At 40.4% G+C, this 19,590-nt stretch overlaps 1 protein-coding gene across 1 annotated transcript in view; it reads right to left on the bottom strand.

Moving 5' to 3' along the window:
• Positions 1-19,590, bottom strand: part of LOC145399070 (uncharacterized) — a 50,243-nt gene that overhangs the window by 26,062 nt on the left and 4,591 nt on the right. Inside the window, exons 2-4 of the mRNA XM_080271846.1 lie at positions 2,595-2,708; positions 2,189-2,304; positions 351-548 (exon numbers count right to left, since the gene is read on the bottom strand). Of these exons, the coding sequence (XP_080127972.1) occupies positions 351-548; positions 2,189-2,304; positions 2,595-2,708 (428 nt within the window). The remainder of the gene's footprint in view (positions 1-350; positions 549-2,188; positions 2,305-2,594; positions 2,709-19,590) is intronic.

Raw genomic sequence — 19,590 nt, 5'->3', positions numbered from 1 at the left:
TGGCAAGGGTGCAGATTTTCATCTAGCAGTGATAAAGAAAACTGCTCTAAATAAGGAATCACTGTATTTGCAGAGGTGCTTTCATACAATGAACTTTCAAAAACAATGAAACCATTAACTCTACAGGGCAAATTTATCTAAAGAAATGATCTGTGTGATTAAGTGTAAACATAACTGACTACAAATGTTACACTCATTAACAATGCAGTACATAAACTACAGGCAGGCAGTAAAATGACCAACACAGATATCAGGTTAAAATGAGCTACATAAGTTGCAAAGGGTGAGGTGCTAGAAAGCATCTTCAGATGACAAGAATATGGATCTAAGTTATAGCAAGCCCGCCTCACCCGTATCTCCTCCTCCGTCTGGCCCGTGGTGGTCCCTCCTCATTACGTATATCATAACCGTAAACCGCAACCAGCTCCTCTCGGCTCTTGGGAGCCTGGTCGAATTCGTTAAACTTGTCGTGCTTCCAACGGTCATCCTCCTTCCACACCTTCTTTTTACCCACCTCTTTCTTGTTAGACTGCGGCTCCTCAGGACTCCTGGTGGATCACATAATGTGGCTACATCATTCATCATCATCATCCTGACCTTTATTCACACCCAAGGATAGGGTGACGTAGGATCCGGAAACAAGAGAATAAACTCGAAACAAAAACTGTAGAGCATATGATCAGTGAGAGACTGACTAGAAGATAAGAGTGTATGAAACTGGGAAGGTTGGAAGGCAGAGGAGATATACAGGACTATCCTGAACAAAAGTTTCCACCTTCTTGCATTATGTCATTGCTTCCATATTCCTCATTCCTCCCTGAATGCCAGAGAGCATGCCTCCTTCCAATACTCTTTTACTGTGTGTTTCATACTGTTTTCACTAAAAAATTTTCATGTAACACCTTCCATCACCAAAGTCAGCAAGTTAAGTACTGTATTGGCAAAATTATGATCATAACAGTACAGGAGAATTAAGAACATGGTGCAAAGACAAATAGAGCATATGAAGGAAAAGTGATTTGTCATGGGAAGAACTGTTGCTTAGCAAAACAGAGAAATGTTTTGGGATTCTTTTGCTGCTAATGTAAGGGTTTGTCATGACACTCAGCGACTTTTTTTTTTTTTTTTTTTTTTTTTTTAACATGAAACTGACTAAATCCATGAAAATCATATTAATGTACCTAAGATACTTGAACATCCCTCCCCTTTTGTTGCTTAAACTATATACAGTGCAGGGTCTTATTTAAAAAAAAAAAAAAAAAAAAAAAAAAAAAAAAAAAAAAAAAACTCCAGAGCAACAAAAAGAAGCTTTTACATATACAATTGCAGTAACAGAATCACATAAGGTTGCATTTTCTGTGTTTCTTATTCCAACTGATCCTGCTGTAATCCCTAGGTGTGAACTTCCACTGCCCTCTATTGCACATTAACACAACTAAATGTGCAATATTTAAATACATGACACTAAAACTTATACAAATAATTCTGGAGCATAATAATTCAGAATGATTACCAGAGTACGATAAAGCCATAAATAATAGGAAATCAACTTTATTTCATTAAACTGAACATCTGAGAGACTGACCAGAAAGGTGTATATGAATGAAGTGGAGGGCGAAAGAAGAAGAAAGTTGAGACCAAGGATGAGAATGAAGGATGGAGTGGTGAGATACCTGTATATAAGGGAGGGGTGTGTAAGTTGGAGGATGGTCAGCCAAATGGCAGAGGACAGAGTGACATGGAGGTGATTTGTTTTGTGACCACCCCTTACAGGGTTGAGGCATCTGGCAACAGACTGGACAGATCTGAGACATACTGTAAATCTGAACTTCCCCATTATGAAGATCTCTCTTAAGCTGAATAAAATAGTCATTCAGTACCAAGAACAGGGCAAAATAATATCACCATACAGAAGGGATTGCTGGACTGTGTTTCTAATCCCTTCAATGATGAGAGGCCTTGCCTGAGGTCATAAAATCATCTAGTAGTGGCAATAATCAAACAATGTATTACTGTACTACAGAAATTCAAGGACAATGTCCTTCACTGAAATAGGTTCCTTATTAAATTGATAAAAGTCACCAGGCAGTGACAAAAATCCAATTACTGAACTAAAGGGTTAATCATGAAAGAAATCTGATGCACTACAACAATGGTTATACAATGACCAGTCCTTATGAACACTCACGGTTTCTCCACGTCCTCTTCAGCTGCTGTCCTGTCATCATGCTCGTAGAAAGTGCCTTTCTTTGGAATGTACTGGGGATTCTTCCGGTCCTCATCGTCATCGAGCTGTTTATTATCCTGGGAGAAGGGAAGAAGTGTTTTAACTCTACTATTTCTTACTTTCTTCAGGCGACTAATATTTCCAAGCTGAGGGGGGCTTGATATGTTTTCTGTTCATGGATGATTCTATCTGATGTGATCCATCAGGAAGTGATGGACATGCCTTATGTGTGAAGCAGACTCAGTGGAGTAGTAGATAAACTATCATCCTTGCCTGTATAACTTATTTCAAGTAGCTATTGAAATCAGTGATCATAAGTAAACAATTGGTAACTAACATAAACAACTGGTAACTAGCTCAAACTTACCTCCCCAACTCCATCAGGCATAATTAGTATATCATCTTCTTCCTCCTCCTCTTCTTCCTCCCCCAGCTCCTCCTCATCTGCACTCTCGTACTCGCTGTCACCTCCATCACTGCCCTGTGAATATCACATAATTGTTATGTCTTCTTCCTTCATAACTACTTAAAATAATTTCTCCTTAGCCTTTAAAATCTTAAAACGTTACACTAATACCCACAATTATCATACAAACTGTCTTCACCACCAATAAAATATGTAATCACTATACAGTACAGTACTCCTCAGTTAATACTGTCAGCAAATCCCCAAGGATATCAAATACTGTAATTACAATAAAATATGTTATTACTATACTCCTCACTTAATGGTTCTTTTCAACAAATCCCCAAGGATACCAAGTAATAATTTCTATCTAAGTATTCCCCTTGTGTACAAAGAAGTGAATGGGAGGAGAGAAAAGCTGGAAACCCCACATCCTTGCAATGGGGCATACAGATTAGGTCCTCAACCATCTAACATACCGGTATTATTGCAAGCAATTTCAAAGCTCTTAGAGTTCGGAGGAGGGCAAGATTGTATATCTGGCTTACTTTCCTCCAGATTCATGTATCACAGGAGATCAATCTCTCCCTCCCTCTCTCTCTCATGTATGTATGCATGCACACACATACAGAGTCACTGATTGGAAGAGCTAGCCAGATTAAGAAACACAACAGGAAAAGTAATAAGGATGGGGAAGTACACATTCTAAACCCAACAATTTGAGCAAGAGTCCAGCCATTACCCAACAGTTAGCAACAGGGAGAAAGTTGTAGCATAGAAAGTGAAACCAACATCACACATTTCTCTCTTCACATACAACAGGTTTTACTGATCAGGATCCAGTTGAAAATTATAATTATAACTGAATGTGCTGTAGTAAATGTTACAGATATAGCTTATTTAAGAACCTCCACTGTAGTTAGCCAGTTACTACAATAATTTAAAGATGTTGCAATACTTTACAACATAACTTAAATAGTTACTGATGAGGGACCTGAGGAAAAATATATAACTGAATGAGGTGTTAAACAGGTTACAGATACAGCATATTCATGAACCTCCTGGGTAGTCAGCCAGTTACAAAATACTGTAATTTAAAAAGGTTCCAGGATTCTAAAACAAAAAAATTAAATGTATATCACATCAACTTCAATGCACTAAGCGCCAAAGTTGTCTGACAGTTGGAGTGGAGTACAGAACATATTATAGTATACTAGCTGAAAAAGTCTGCCCTCTGGGCGGACTTTTTTGGCTAGCTCCTGTGGAAAGCTGATTGGGCCTTTGGCCAATATATCTAATATACTTATGTAACATACAATTAATCCTAATAAATTATATACCAAAACACTCCCTGGATCATGCTGATTCAGAGTATGTATCATATGTGGGGGTAGACCCTAAGGGAGCCTAGTTTATAGGCAACAAACATACAAACACTCACCTTTATTATTAGAGATTCTGTTTATTCTAGCTAGGTCTAAAATTGCCATAACTCCATCTTGAATGCCAAGTTGTAACAGACTAACAGCAAAATACTGTACAATCCTAGTCATGAAGAAGTGCTGTGGAAAGTATATATGTACAGCCATAGCAATGATTTTTTTTCTGATACTTATCTATGTGACTCAGTACTTACCAGTATGGGAAAAAAAAAAAAAAAAAAAAAAAAAAAAAATGAAATCAGAAACTCAGAAACAGAAACAACCTCCATGATGCTAGCTGAGAGTTTCGGCAATCACTGAGGTGAAAGTAGCCCCAGTGTCACAACTCAATAGCTTATTGGCTATATCTGAGTTTCACTTTTGAAGCTAACCAACTTCTGATGGTAAAATAAAGCTGTGAACATTGTATATCATTGGTATTTATGGAAAAAAAAAAAAAAAAAAATCCAATAAAGCCGTGAGCATTATATTTCACTATAAACCCAAGGAGAAATACTTAATTCATTTTTCTTTCAAACTATTGCCTACCACCTTTCAGCAGCATGCTCGACTTTCATTTAATATGGGTAAAAAATAAATTCCATTGCGAAATGACTTCACCATTTTCCAAACTGAACTGGAGAACAATTTCAAATAAAAACCAGAGTCATCACCTTAATACATAATAAAGCCATGCAAACTTCACACTCAATCTTCACAATACACTTTAAACAGTGGACTAAATATGATACTGTAAAGTATTAAGAAATCCTGTTAACCTTCAGTGACAAAAAAACTGAAGAACAAAAAGGTCATGCAAGTCACCCTAATCACAGCAAAAATGGAAAAAAAAAAAAAAAAAAATCATCTTAATGAATTTAATGTTAGCAGTTCTGATACTACAGGACCAAACAAATGATTAATCTCTCATAAGATCACTGTTGTTAAACCGGTAGTAGTAGTTGTTCTTATTGTCATGGACCCAGACTCATATGAATGTGAACCTGGTGGACTGCAGGCTGATGCTGCCCTGCAATCCACCATCCTCCTTTTGGAAGACATGGAGGAAGCTGCTTAAATTACTACTGTACTTAATCAGATACTATAATGTCTTGGATATGTGCAGACGATGTGTTAATTTCAAATGACATGATACTCATGGCAAACAGGTTACACACTGAAAGAAAGAAGGAAAAAACAAAAGAACTGGTAACATTTTAGGGAACTGAGAGCAACTGTAAATAAAACCAAGTGCTATTTCATGAGCCACTTGCTACAGGAACAATCAGAAGTGGAAAATTATGGAAAACCCGAGTACATGTGCATGTATGTAGGCTATGTATGTAATGAAAAGAATCTGATTGTCCAGCTACCTGGCTATCCACATGACTAATCAAGCTCCATTATCTGTCTTGTATATGCAAATACTATCTAAGGTAAATTTTCATCCAGTAGAACCCTATTTTCATTCATACTTAGTCTTATTTTTTCCATCATTTATAATTATTACCAAGAAATAATGGCTGATGTAATGGAGTGGATGAAAAGAAATACACTACAGAGGCAAGGACAAGCAGACAGAATGCACAAAGATTAACTGACAATGGAAGTGTGTGTCTTTGCCAGTCTCTGTCAAGTTCAATGCAGGTGATGCCCTTCTTCAAAGACAGTGAGTGATGGATTTAATTAACCCTTTCATGCACGGACTTCAATCGAGTTATTAAATACCATCCTGTACAACACACCAGGATGCACATGTCAAACAAAGGAGGACACAAGCTTCCCGCCGATGTGTCATATTTTGGTATTTTATTTTACCCGATTCATGTCATGGTGCACTTTACACATTGTTAAACAATCTAACGACTCAAACCACCAGCGCCTGAGAGGGGTAACCCTTCCCCCATGCTGTCCAAGTAAAAATCAGGAAGGGATGTCTGTAAGGAGAGAGAGAGAGATATGTGTGAGTGGAATTGAGTTACTGTCCTAGCTGTTTATAAGTGTCAGACTGGTATGAACTGATTGAGTGCAACCACAGCCTATGTTGGTATATGAGAGGATATATTACCTGCACATATTTAAGTCGCAGTCACATGGGGAGATTTTCAAACAACAGCAATCTGATGGACAATAACAAGAGCTATGAACCTCTTCCATATGTGGTCGAAGAGGTCATTCTATCACAGCAAGTAAGAAAACAAGTGAAAGTCACCATGCAAGTGAAAGACAAATGATCATCATTCATATGAAGTCTTCCTGATACACACACAAGTACTGTACAGCAATAAAAAAAAGATGATAAATGCCAATGAGAATGCTGCTATTCTCCCTATGTTAATGATTAGGCTATAATACAAAAGCATAATATACGTATACCCCGCTATACAATCCCCTTTTATGTGATACCCCACCTTAGCGATGTAAAAATTAACACCTTTCCCTGCATAATGATGGCTAGTCCCCAGTTACGCATTTCTTTTCTTTCTTTTTCTTTCTTTTTTTTTACCAATTTTGATGATATTTTCACTTAAATTTTGTTTAGGTTGATTTATAAACTTTTTTTTTTACTTAGATTAATGTTTTAGCCATAGGTGGGGTGAACACTGTCATTTTGGGGTACAGTTTACTATGCTTGATTTTTTTCCAAATTATTTTTGATGATTTTCAGCTTTTATTTTTGGGATTTGGTGAGTTATAAACTGCTTATAGGCTTAGTTTAGCTTGTTTTAAAGCTATTTGGGGGTATAGGTGAGCCAGAAACTTGTTTTTGAACTCATTTCGGTGGGGGGGTGAATCCTAATTCCTAAGGCTCTCAAACGAATCCCTATACTCTCTATGTTATAATGTTCCCGTTTAAAGATACCCCAGCTCAACAATGAGTTCTCCCAAACTCATCTCATCATTATAGCGGGGACAACCTGTACTAGAAAACAATTGTGGACTTGCAAGAAAACTGTTTGAAGAGAGTGATAGAATTTGTTATAAACTGATCAGAAAGCTTAATTTGGAGGACACATTAGTGGTAGGTGGTGGCGATCATCATCCACTCACTTGATGTAGTGCTGCCTACTTCTTCCTTAGCCTTTATCATTCTTTTTCTGTGCCTGCCCTCCTCTCTTCCTATTTATCCCATCTTTCCTGTCACTTCTTATTGCTTTTCTTTCCTTTACAGGTGGCTTTACATTAAGTGACAAGCCAAATGGTTTCTTGTAAGCCAAGAAACCATTTACAATGCTGGGTGGTAACAATACAACCAAACCATACGTGTTCCCTACGTGTCAACAAGTGGGTTGGTGGAGGGTTAGTGTCCCTTCCTGTAAAACATATAACTCAAAGTCAAATGGCCACCCCTTACGGGATTATGGCGTCTGGCAATAGATAGATAAATAGATAGAAATCATGAGGCAGTGAACAGGACTCAGCAAACCCCATTATCTTTATCTCTGAGGTTTGTTTCTCATATTACTGACATGAGGAAATCTTTGACCTTAGGCGAGCAGCAGGCCTAATGTAAACAAAAGCTGGTCAAACCAACATCCAGTGTACATCATCCCTGTGCATTTAAATTTATGAGGTGCCTGAGAACGCAAATGTGGATGTGAGAGTGAACGAGAGTGGGAGTATGGATGGGGTATATGCATGGGGGTAGGTGAGAATGAGAGGGCAAAAAAGGACTATGTATTGTTGTGTCCAAGAGATGGAATGAGACTATAAGTGGGTATGGATCAGCTGGATCAAGAATTGTGTGGTTAAGATTAAAAGTACGATTACAAATGTGGGCGATTGTGTGTGTATGTGTCAATGCAAGATCATGCAAGTAGAGTGAAAGAAGAGTTCTGGGCAAATGTGGAAGCATGCATGGAAAACCTGGAAAGGAATGAGTATTTTTGATTGGAGATATGAATGGAAGAAAAAGGCATGTGAAGGTGGATGAAACAGTTAGTGAGTGGGGTGTGACTGCAGAAATGGATGAGAATGGCAGTGCTCTACTGGATATCTGTGCAGGAGGGGGTAGGTGATAGCCAATGCCCTCTTTAGGCACAAAATGATCCACAGGTATTCATGGCGAGTGATGAGAAGGGTGGGTGGTGAATTGAATGAATGGTAGGCAATGATTGATTATGTGTGTGGATGACAGAACGAGGTGTGTAAAGGATGCAGAAGCATACATAGGTTGGAAGAGTGGACTTTCTGACCATCATATGGTGGTGGCTAAAGTCAAGATTCAAATGTAATGGAGGAAGAGAAGGAGGGAAAGACAGGAAGAAGTATATAGTCCATACAAGGATGGTAGAAAGGTTGCAAGAGGATGGAAAAAAAGTCAGAATATAAGAGGGAAGTGGAGGAGCGACTCGGTAAATATGATTTGGAGCAGATGGAGGACATAGAAGGTGTGTGCAAGATATTCACAGAAGAAATCTGTGCAGCATGTGATGTGCTGCGTGGAGTGAAGAGAAGACGAAGGGGATGCAAGGAACAGCATGGTGGAATGAAGAGGTGACAAGCTGTGGCACAAAAGAAGAAAGCACAGAGTAAGTGAATGGAAGCAGGGACATAGAGGAAGTTGACACACAGATGAGTGAGTTATATTTTGAGAGGAAGAGAAAGGTGAAAAGATTAGTAAGAGAGAGTAAGAAGAGAGTGGGTGAGGAATTCGGAAGGAATTTGAGTGTAAAGTGGAAGGACTGTCAGAAAATGTTCTGGAAAGTGGTAAAAAGTGTAACACAGGGCGATAATGAAGTTAGTCGGGGAGTGAAAGATAAAAATGGTTGATTGCTTATGGAGAAAAAAGTGAGCAGATGGAGAGAACAGTTTCAGGAACTTTCAAACATAGAGAATGAAAGTGATGCAAGGATAAGTGGCTGGGGAATGGCTGGGAGAAGGAGGGAGGTGAGAAGAGAGGAAGAAATCAGTAGGGTGGAAGCAGTGGAAGAAATTAAGAAAGTCAAAATGGAGAAAGATCCAGGAATTGATGGAGTGTATGTTGAAGTGCTAAAGCATGAGGGAGAGACATTAGTAAAATGGATAAGGAAGATATGCAGATTGGCATGGGAGGATGGTAGAGTCTCAAAGGATTGGAAGTCAGGTACAGGATAATTATTCCCCTGTACAATGGAAAAGGGGAAAATGAAGTGTGTGGTAATCATAAGTGCATTTATCTGCTTAGTGTAATGGGAAAAGTGTATGGTAGGATACTTACTGACAGAAATAGGGAAATAACAGAGGAATTAGTTGGTGAAGAACAGGCAGGTTGTAGGAGGGGAAGAGGTTGTGTAGATCACACATTTATTCTTAGGTCTTTAGTGGAAAAATTTCTAGAGAAGGGAAAGAAGCTGTATGCAGCCTTCATGGATCTGAAGAAAGTATATGACAGGGTGGATAGAAAAGAATTGTGGAAAATGTTAAGAATACATGCAGATTCTTAAATGGGAAGTTGTTGAATGCCGAGAAGAGTATGCACAAGAGGGCTAAGGCTGCAGTGCATATGGATACTGAACTGAGTGAATTTTTCTATTTGAATATTGGATTGAAACAGGGATGTGTCATGTCTCTGTGGCTGTTCAATTTGTACATGGATGGGATTATAAAAGTGATACAAGGCAGGACAGTGGATGTTCGAGCAGCTGTGATGAGAGAGGGCAATGTCTGGAAACTCCCTGTACTGTTGTTTGCAGATACTATTGTACTGTTAGGACGAAGGGGAACTGCAAGGCTTGGTGAATGAGTTAGGAAGAATGTGTATGAAATGGAATCTAAAAGTGAATGTAGGGAAGAGTAAAGTTATGGTCTTGGAGAGAAATGAAGTCATTGGATGTACAGTGATGTTGGAGGATGAGGAAATTGAAAATGTAAGTGCACTTAAGTACTTAGGTAGTGTGATAAGTAAGGATGGAAGTTTGGAGGGTGAAGTGCTTGAAAGGATACAACATGGAAGAAAGGTTGCTGGTTCTTTGAAAGCAGTGAAAAGAAACAGGGAAGTAAGCATGGAAGCAAAACAGTAGCCGTATAACAGCATTGTGATACCAATGCTAACGTACAGAAGTGAAGCTTGGACCTTGCTGACAAGTCAAGAGTGTGAGCAGAGGAAATGAGTTATTTGATTGGAGCATTGGAGTTATATAGAGAGAGAAACTGACAAATGAGGAAGTGAAGGAGCACTGTAGTGTGGATGTGGATGTGACTGAATGCATCAGGAGAAATACAATGAGGTGGTTTGGCCATGTGGTGAAGATGGAGAGTGAGAGACTAATGAGGAGAGTTAATGTGAGTGCAGTGGAGGGGAGGGGGGGAGGGGGAGGCCAAGGGTGAGATGGAGGGATGCTGCACAGAGGCAGCCTATATGCAAGAGGGGTGTGTGAGCTGGGAGTAGGGCAATAAAATGGCGGGGGACTAGGCAACATGGAGGCAATTTGTTTGTGGCTCTCCCTTACAGGATGAAGGCAGCTGGCAACAGATGGACGACATTTCATCATTTACAGTTTATTTATTTATTTTTTTATGCGAGGAAGAAGGAACCAAAGGCCATGAGCCCGCAATAACAGTTCCCTTCAAGAGAAAAACAAAATACAATAGAAAGCCAAATTCAAGATCCGATCATTTTGAGATGCCTGGACACACTGCGTCTGAAAGACTGGAGAACATAGGCAGCAGGAAATACAGACAGAGAGCGACAGTTCCAGTGCTGACCTGTTGCATAAATGAAGGACTGGGAGTAATGGTTAACTTTTGCACTGGAGACTTGGACTGACAAGCGATGAGAGTTTGCTGCTAGACGTGTGCTATGAGTCCATCGTAGAGGTGGAGGAATGCAAGCAGACAGTTCAGAGGAGCAGTGACCATTAAAGTAGCGATAGAAAAAAGATAAAGATGCAACAGTGCAGCGAAGAGACAGAGGTTGAAGGGAGTCAGTAAGAGGCGGAGAGTTAATGAGATGAAAAGCCTTTAACTCCATCCTATTAAGAACAGCTGTATGTGGGGAGCCTCCCCACACATGAGAGTTGTACTCCACACAAGGGCAAATAAAACCCCTGCATAGAGTCAACAATTGTGCAGGGGTAAAGAAAGAACAGTGTCAGCTTAGCACACCCAATCTCTTGGAAGCAGATTTTACAAGAGATGTAATATGATCTTTCCAAAATAAGTCCTGAGTAAATGAAACCCTAAGCATATTCAAGGATGATGCAGGATTAAGCTGAATATTATTAAACATTAGTGGGTATACCTGTGAAAGATTTCGTCGGGTTGATAGGTGTAAGAACTGAGTCTTAGATGCATTAAAAACAACCAGATTATTTTTACCCCAATTAGAGATACGAGTCAAGTCAGACATTAGGTGTGCCATAGCCTCATCCCTTGTTTGCTGAAGTAACTGCTGAGATGGGCGTTGCAGGAACCGAATGGAAGGGTGAAGGGTAGAGTCATCAGCATATGAGTGGGTAGGGTTAGATGTACAGCTTAGAAGGTCATTGATGAATAAAAAGAAGAGAGTTGGTGATAGGACAGAGCCCTGAGGAACACCACTGTTGATAGATCTAGGAGAACAACGATGGCCGTCTACAATAGCCGCTATAGAACGACTAGAAAGGAAGCTAGCGATGAAGGCACAGATAGATGGATAGAAACCGTAAGAGGGCAGTTCAGAAATTAAAGATTTATGCCAGACTCGATCGAAAGCCTTTGAGATGTCAAGTGCAATGGCAAAGCTTTTGCCAAAGTCCCGAAAGGAGGATGACCAGGAGTCTGAAAGGTAGATGAGATCGCCAGTGGAGCGTCCCTGACGGAACCCGTACTGACGATCAGATAGAAGGTTGTGATAGGAAAGATGCCTTAAAATTTTTCTATTGAGAATTGACTTGAAAACTTTTGAAATACAGGACGTTAAAGCAATCACACGATAGTTGGAGGGTTGGGAGTGGTAACCCTTCTTTGGGACTGGCTGAATGAGAGCAAACATCCAGCAAGAAGGAAAGGTACAAGTTGACAGACAAAGGCAAAAGAGTTTGCCTAGGCAGGGTGTAAGCACAGAAGCACAGTTCTTGAGAACAACAGGAGGGACTCCAACAGGCCCATATGCCTTGTTAGTACTGAGGCCAGTGATGGCAGAAAATACATCAGCTGAAGAAATTTTAATGTCAGCCACGAGGAAGTCAGAGGGGGGAAGTGATGGAGGAATAGCACCGGAATCGTCTAAGGTGGATTTGGAGGAGAAAGTCTGTGCGAAGAGATCTGCGTTATCAGTAGAAGAAATAGATACAGAACCATCAGAGTAGAAAAGAGGAGGGAAGGATGATGAGGTAAAGTTGTTACAAAGGTTTTTGGCAAGGTGCCAGAAGGAGCAGGAAGAATTCGAGTTGGAGAGTTGACAGCATTTAGTATGGATGAAATTATTTTTAGCAGAGCGAAGAACAGACTTAGCACGATTCCGGGCAGAAATATAAAGATGATGTGATTTAGGGGTGGGTTGGCTCTGGTACCTTTTGTAGGCCCTCTCCTTGTTGCGGACAGCATTAGAACAAGCGTGATTAAACCAAGAATTTCTTGCGTTAGACAAAGGATACGAGAAAGGAATGTATGCTTCCATGCCTGAGAGAATAACCTCCGTAATGCGCAGGGCACACTCAGATGGCTCCCGGCCATGGAAGCAATAATCATTCCAGGGAAAATCAAAGAAGTACTGCCGGAGGGCCTCCCAATCCACCACTCCAAAATGCCACAGACGACGTTTCCCTGGAGGGTCCACAGGCCGTACCGGAGTGATAGGACAGGTTAAGGTGATGAGGTTGTGATCAGAGGAGCCCAACGGAGAGAAAAGATTATCAGTGTAAGCAGAAGGATTAGTTGTAAGGAAGAGGTCAAGTAAGATAGAGCTCTCTCCAAGGCGGTCTGGGATACGGGTAGGGTGCTGTACAAGCTGCTCTAGGTCATTCAGGATAGAAAAGATGTAGGCTTGTTCACCAGGTGGATCAGTGAAAGGAGAGGAGAGCCAAAGGTGGTGGTGAACATTGAAATCTCCTAAAATGGAGATTTCAGATAAAGGAGAAATGGATAGAAGGTGTTCCATCGTAGAACATAGTCGAAGAATTTTTGATAGTCAGTAGAATTAGGGGATAAGTAAACAGCACAGATATATTTAGTCAGAGAATGACAGGAAAGCCGAAGCCAGAGTGCAGAGAATTCAGAAGAATCGAGTTCAGGAACACGAGAGCAAGATAAGTCGTTGCGTATACATACACAACAGCCACCTTTGGCTTTGAAATGCGTATAGAGAAAGTACAGTAGGAGGATACAGAAAAGGGTTTGCTGTCAGTTGCCTCAAACAGCTGAGTCTCAGTTAGAAAGAGAAGATGAGGTTTAGAGGAGGAGAGGTGGTGCTCAACAGAGCGAAAGTTAGAGGAAAGGCCGCGAATGTCGCAGAAATGAAGAAGGAGTGAGTCAGACAGTGGTTCCAGGCAGCTCAAGTCGTCACCGGGAGAGGGGCAGAAGGTGGGGGCATTTATGGTCCACCCCCTGGGGACTCCAAGGCTGAGTGTTGAGACGCCATGATTTTTTGAATTTTGGAAAACGAAGTGTAGTGTGTACTGTGCATGTAGTTTGGTGTAGATAGTTAGAGAAATTTGTATTGGAGAGCATGCTGGCCTACTCTCTGTGTAACTGAGACACTGAAAAAGTTCAGCAAAGGGGGATGGTCAGGAATTGTCCTAAGGACTGATGAAACGGGAACTCCAGCACTCCCTGTCATCAGCTTTCCATCCACCTCGGGAGTACTGCCCTGCTCGACTGGTGCTACAGTATACTCTTCATATTATCACGTTATGATTATGCGCAAAAATTAGCATTACAATTTATGTAACTGAATATACCGTCAGCAAGCATTTGACGCTGATTACAGCAATCCCTTGGTTATCATGAACTTTGTTATGGTGATTTTCATTTTCACTGCAAGATGAGAAATTGTACTCCTGCCTTTATTGTGCACCTGAGCTGATTTCTCCTGACAATGATGGTACAGTATCTGTGGCTTCTGATGGTTTGAGGGATTCAAAGATGACACCCTACTCGAGGAGTTAATCCCAGGTGGTGAAGAACTCTCCACCTCCTAGCCTCAGAAACCCTAACCTGAAGCCCATTTTAAGTCCTCTTCCTTACTGTGTCCTTCTCATCACTTCCTATTATCCTAACTATGTTTATGTGTGTTTCTGATACTTACCATAACAGTATGTATGTACTTAGTGGGTATACATTGTTGTAAAGGGTAAAATTTGGGTTTACATGTGAGATGCCAAGTACCAATCAGGATACACACCACTGGTTCTATGCTTTCATTATCACACACTAGGCTTGGCACACAATTATAAGCACGATAACCAAGGGTTCACAGTATTGCTGGAGGTTTTTCGTTTTCAGATGGACATGACCATCTGAGACTTTCCTAAATAACTGTCCCGAAACTTTTAAATGCAAGTACTGTATTGTAAGTCAAGGAAAACAGCAATCCTGGAACCAAGAATTCTTCAAAAATGGACCATGTGACCTTGGTCTTAAGAAGTCCTTGCTACAACAGAATTTCAAACCCTGAGTACTAAAGAACAGGATGAAAATATGGTAACTCCTGAGCTGTCATGACTGAAAAGAGTTAAAAGGTAACTCTGCAAGGGGAAGATCTCTAGCTAACTGGGAGATGACAGCTGAACTGATGACAGCTGAACAATCTGTAAATAATACTTGGCAAAGGGAAAAAAAAAAATGGTTAAAAGAAGAGTCTTCTGTTAATGTACTGCAACCTTTTTGGGAGGGGGGAGATTTCTCAAAAGGAACAAGGCATCAATGACACAATACACAGAAATAACCTGTTGTGGTGTTCCTCAGTTGTACAGATTAGGTTTTTTTCAGAACTTATAACACACAACTTCAACATGTACAGTACAGCTGCTCACCCATGTTAGGAAAGTTCAAGCTGGCACCTACATCATACACCAGTACATATTACACACTCCAAGAAAGAAGTGTTTAACAACATATTCAAATGTGACAGTATGTGATAACCTTCAGTTCATGAAATCTATCTATCTATCTATTGCCAGAAGCCATAATCCCGTAAGGGGTGGCCATTTGACTTTGAGTTATTTGTTTTACGAGGAGGGGCACTAACCCTCCACCAACCCACTTGTTGACACGTAGGAAGCACGTATGGTTTGGTTATATGGTTACCACCCAGCGTTGTAAATGGTTTCCTGGCTTACAGGAAACCATTTGGCTTGTCACTCAATGTAAAGTCACCTGTAAAGGAAAGAAAAGCAATAAGAAGTGACTGGAAAGATGGGAGAAATAAGAATAAAGGAGGGCAGGCACAGAAAAAGAATAATAAAGGTTAAGGAAGAAGCAGGCAGCACTACATCAAGTAACCTTCAGTTCATGCAATCCATCAGGCTTATGGAATAAATCTACAAGGATAAATCGAGTTCTAGAGTATGGCACTGTATTATATCATACAACAGTTGATTATAAGATACCTGAAAGAATATGGATGTAACATTTCCTCTGATGTAAGGCTTTCAAATACAGTATTAGTTTCCAATTCATTACCAATGGATACTGGAAGAACCTTGCTGTAATCAAAACATCAACCCTTATGGAAACTGGTAAGAAGGTTGACATATGGCAAAGAGCCCATAGCAACAATGATCATAGATTCTCTCAACTCTTATGGTGTGATCTTGAAGCAAAGCATCAGAGGCTAGCACAGCATGAATGAGAGGAAACACACTCTCAGACGAAATGGGTAAACAGCCATATCCCAAGTGACTGAAATACTATACTGTACTGTTGAATACCTGCTGCCTAATAATCTGTCTTTAACTGGGATATCCATACCCTATTCAAGAATCCATGAATGAGTTGCTATACTGCAGCACTGCCTTGCACAGCTCTTTAATAACCTTGATCTAATTTACTGAGGCCATTCTTTTGGGCAGGAAGAAGCTAAGAGTACTGTACTTGTAACAACCATTTACCCACACCATACTGCAGTAATCACATATCCTACATTTCAAGCTCCAAATATTATCTATTAAGCAGTACATAATTTGAGGTAAGGCGCAAATATACTGAAGAGCATTACAATTAAAGGGACCATATTGTTGCGTAGTTGCAACCAGTAAACTTATTTACAATTCTGCCTCCCACTATCCAAGCTACCTGGATCTGTTGCAGCTGTCCAGTGATATGGGGGTTTTCCTGTAGAAGATCAGGAACAGCTGTCAACACCATGGTAAAGTGTAAACAAAAGTAGCAAGATGCACCAACTCTCTCCTCCCACTGCCACTGCCACACTGCCACTGGTGGCTCAAGGAAGGTCTCACTCATGGTCATCCACAACTTTCTACTCCATCCTCTCATTTCTCTGTCTTATTCCCACACACATCTACTTCATTCTCACTCACATTCATACCTTATTCTCACACTTCCCTGTTTTGTTCTCTCATTTCTCTGTCTCATTTTCACAAATCTCTACCTCATTCTCACTCACTTTCATACCTAATGCTAACACTTCCTATCTCACTCATTATTCTGACTCTTTCTTAATTCACTGTTTCATTCTCTCATTTTCCTACTTAATATTCTCACACCCTTTCCTCAATCTCACTAATTTATCAAAAGCTCACTCTTCTCTAGTCCATCCTCACTTGCCCAACTCTCTCTGACTTCACTATCCAATTCACATTCTCTTCTCTATCTCACTGTTTCACTTCTTCCTTTTTACTTATCAGTCTCAATCTCACTCTTTCCTATCTCATTCTACCTTCCCTGTTTTATTTTCACACTTCTCTAATTCAGTCTAATTTGCTCTTTTCATTTTCATCCATTTGCCTATCATGTTCTCATACTTTTCTACCTTGTTATCATTTTCTTTTACAACAATCTCATTCACTTCCTTACCTCGTTTTCATTTTTCCCTTCCTCATTTTCACCCTCTGCATCAGTCTCACACTTTCCTATTTCATTCTCATACTTCCCTGCCTCAATCTCACACTTTTCTGACCATACTGTATTTGGCATCTTCCATATTTTCACAGTTTTCTAACTCATACTGAAACATACAGAAAGTGCTATTTACACCAGACTAAAAATTTACATATTTTCCAAGGAAATATCTCATTTATAGACATTCTTCTTGCCAACCACAATTTCCAGCATTATTTTGATCACTAACCAACATGATTAATAGGTAGCCTCAGACATAAACAAGATAACCCTGTACTCTACTGCAAGTTACCTAAATTAGTATACAGTAGTATGTGGCTGATGAGGAGGGTATAAGAATCAATCTAGATGCACTGGTGAGAATCAATGTAACCCCTAGGTGGCAACACTGACCAGCCACTTTCACTGCCACCCCTCCCCCTCAGCCCCACTCACCACACCCAGCTGCTGTCACTTCCAAACACATCATTACTTGTCACTCTGTACCTATGCATCACACACCAGTTAAACATGAATTCACTGAAGTACTACCAGGTTACTATCAACAGGTAACTTTGCAATTGGCCTAAAAAGACAGTACAGTTCAGCTTCAAATGACTAACTGCTTCAATGGTATTCTACAGTCCTTTTGGCCTGGGCAATGCCGGGTACCCCTGCTAGTGTATGTATATATATATATATATATATATATATATATATATATATATATATATATATATATATACTGTATATATATCATCATCATCATCATCATCAGCCGTTGAGGTCCACTGCAGGACCGGCCTATCCCTACCGAAGCAGGGACAATACAACCAGTGTATCTCTACCCAGTGGCTTAGGCTGTCTGGTAGAGACTGTATGTAGGGTGAGAAGTGCTTTTAAGTGTGATTGTAGTATTGTAGTGGCTTTGGATGTGTGTGTAGTCTGTGAACCAAGTGTAATCGGCCCATGCAAGCCGACTGGGTGCAAACATACTTTATAGTATGTGACACTGGTTCAACCATAGCACCCCTGATGTCCGCCAATGCAGTCCGTGGCCAGAAGAACGCTCCCAAAGTTTATTACCCTGGCGAGGTGCAAACCCTCATTCTTCAGTGCATGAAAAAGCACACTTTACCACTGTACCACAGAGGCTCCATATATATATATATATATATATATATATATATATATATATATATATATATATATATATAAATGCTGTATATAATTTCAAGACAGGAAAAAAAAAAAATTCAGTACAGCTCAACTTTAGATAATTATTCTAATGGTACCTTGAATTGCTTTGTTTATGCACCTTACAAACTGACACTAACCCCAGGCAGTCAGTTTATCAATACAGAACCATACAGTACTAGAATATATGCATCACTATATTAATTCCACAGGTTACAGTACTGCAAATCAGGCCCACACAGCCTACTGGAGTACTCTTGACTGTAGATCTCGTCTCAGCTGAAAGATATTATGAAAGTATTCTGGAAAGAATACAAAAAACATCGAGGCTGATAAAGGTATAACTTTTATTATATTTTATGTCACTTAAGGCTGGCATTAGTGGATTTGTTCTGTTTTGGTTTCACTTATAGTCAGGTTTAAATTTTTGTTTGCATTATAGTTAGATTTGTTCAATACTTTTAAAATCTATGGACAGGTGCAAGGAAGACACTAATTATACATAGCCTAAATCTGGTACAGCTCCTTGTAACCTCATAGACTGCAAGAGCCAACCAATCAATCCCTTAACCAGAGCATTGCACTCCACACCAATGCATTTCAGACAAGTCAGGTGTTGTTCATGAATGCCTCTGACTGAGTAAATCTCCCAAATAGAGCAGAAACTGTACAGTGATACCTTGAATCAGCTAACATTAAACTCTGCACCAATGCATTAGAAACAAGGCAGGTGATGTTCATAATAGCCTTCCAATGAGTAATCTCCCAACTAGAGCAATAAACACACCAGCACCCAGAGTCTCACAACTTTCCCCCCCACTCCTGCCTCCAGTTTACCTCCGCCACACCAGGAACCTGACTGCACTGCCCACCTTGACCCACATCTGTTTTTTACCCCCCTGCCACAACAGTTACTGGTGGTGGAGGGGCTGTCTTCACTGGGGGAGGTGTACTGGGGATACTGGGGGAAGGAAGGTTTGGGAAGGATGATCTGAGGAAGGGGGGAGTACCTGAGGAGTGGGGAAGGACAGGTAAAGGGGAAGAAGAAATTGGGGAAAGGAGAGGTGGAGGGAGAAGTTGAGGAGGGAAGAGGGAGGGAAAAGCTTGAGAGGGTAAGAAAAGAGGGGGAGGCAGAAGGGAAGAAGTTGAGGAGGTGGAGGGACAGGCTGACAGGGGGAAGGGAGAGGGGGAGAAAGAGGTAGGGAGAGACTGAGAGGGGTAGAGTCAGAGGAAGGCAGATAGGGAAGGAAAAGTGGTGGAAGGGAGAGACATCAGGAGAGTAGGGGAAGGGAGAGACTTCACAAGAAGTAAGGAAATGGAAATATGGACAGGAGTGGGGGACTGAGGGTCTGGAGAAAGGAGAGGGGAATGAGATGTAG

The sequence above is a fragment of the Coenobita brevimanus genome, chromosome 1 (assembly GCF_032717465.1).
Source record: "Coenobita brevimanus isolate Jiangsu-jjx chromosome 1, ASM3271746v2, whole genome shotgun sequence".
Lineage (NCBI taxonomy): Eukaryota > Metazoa > Arthropoda > Malacostraca > Decapoda > Coenobitidae > Coenobita > Coenobita brevimanus.
The sequence above is the reverse complement of the archived record's forward strand: the minus strand, read 5'-3'. Positions and strand labels throughout refer to the sequence as shown.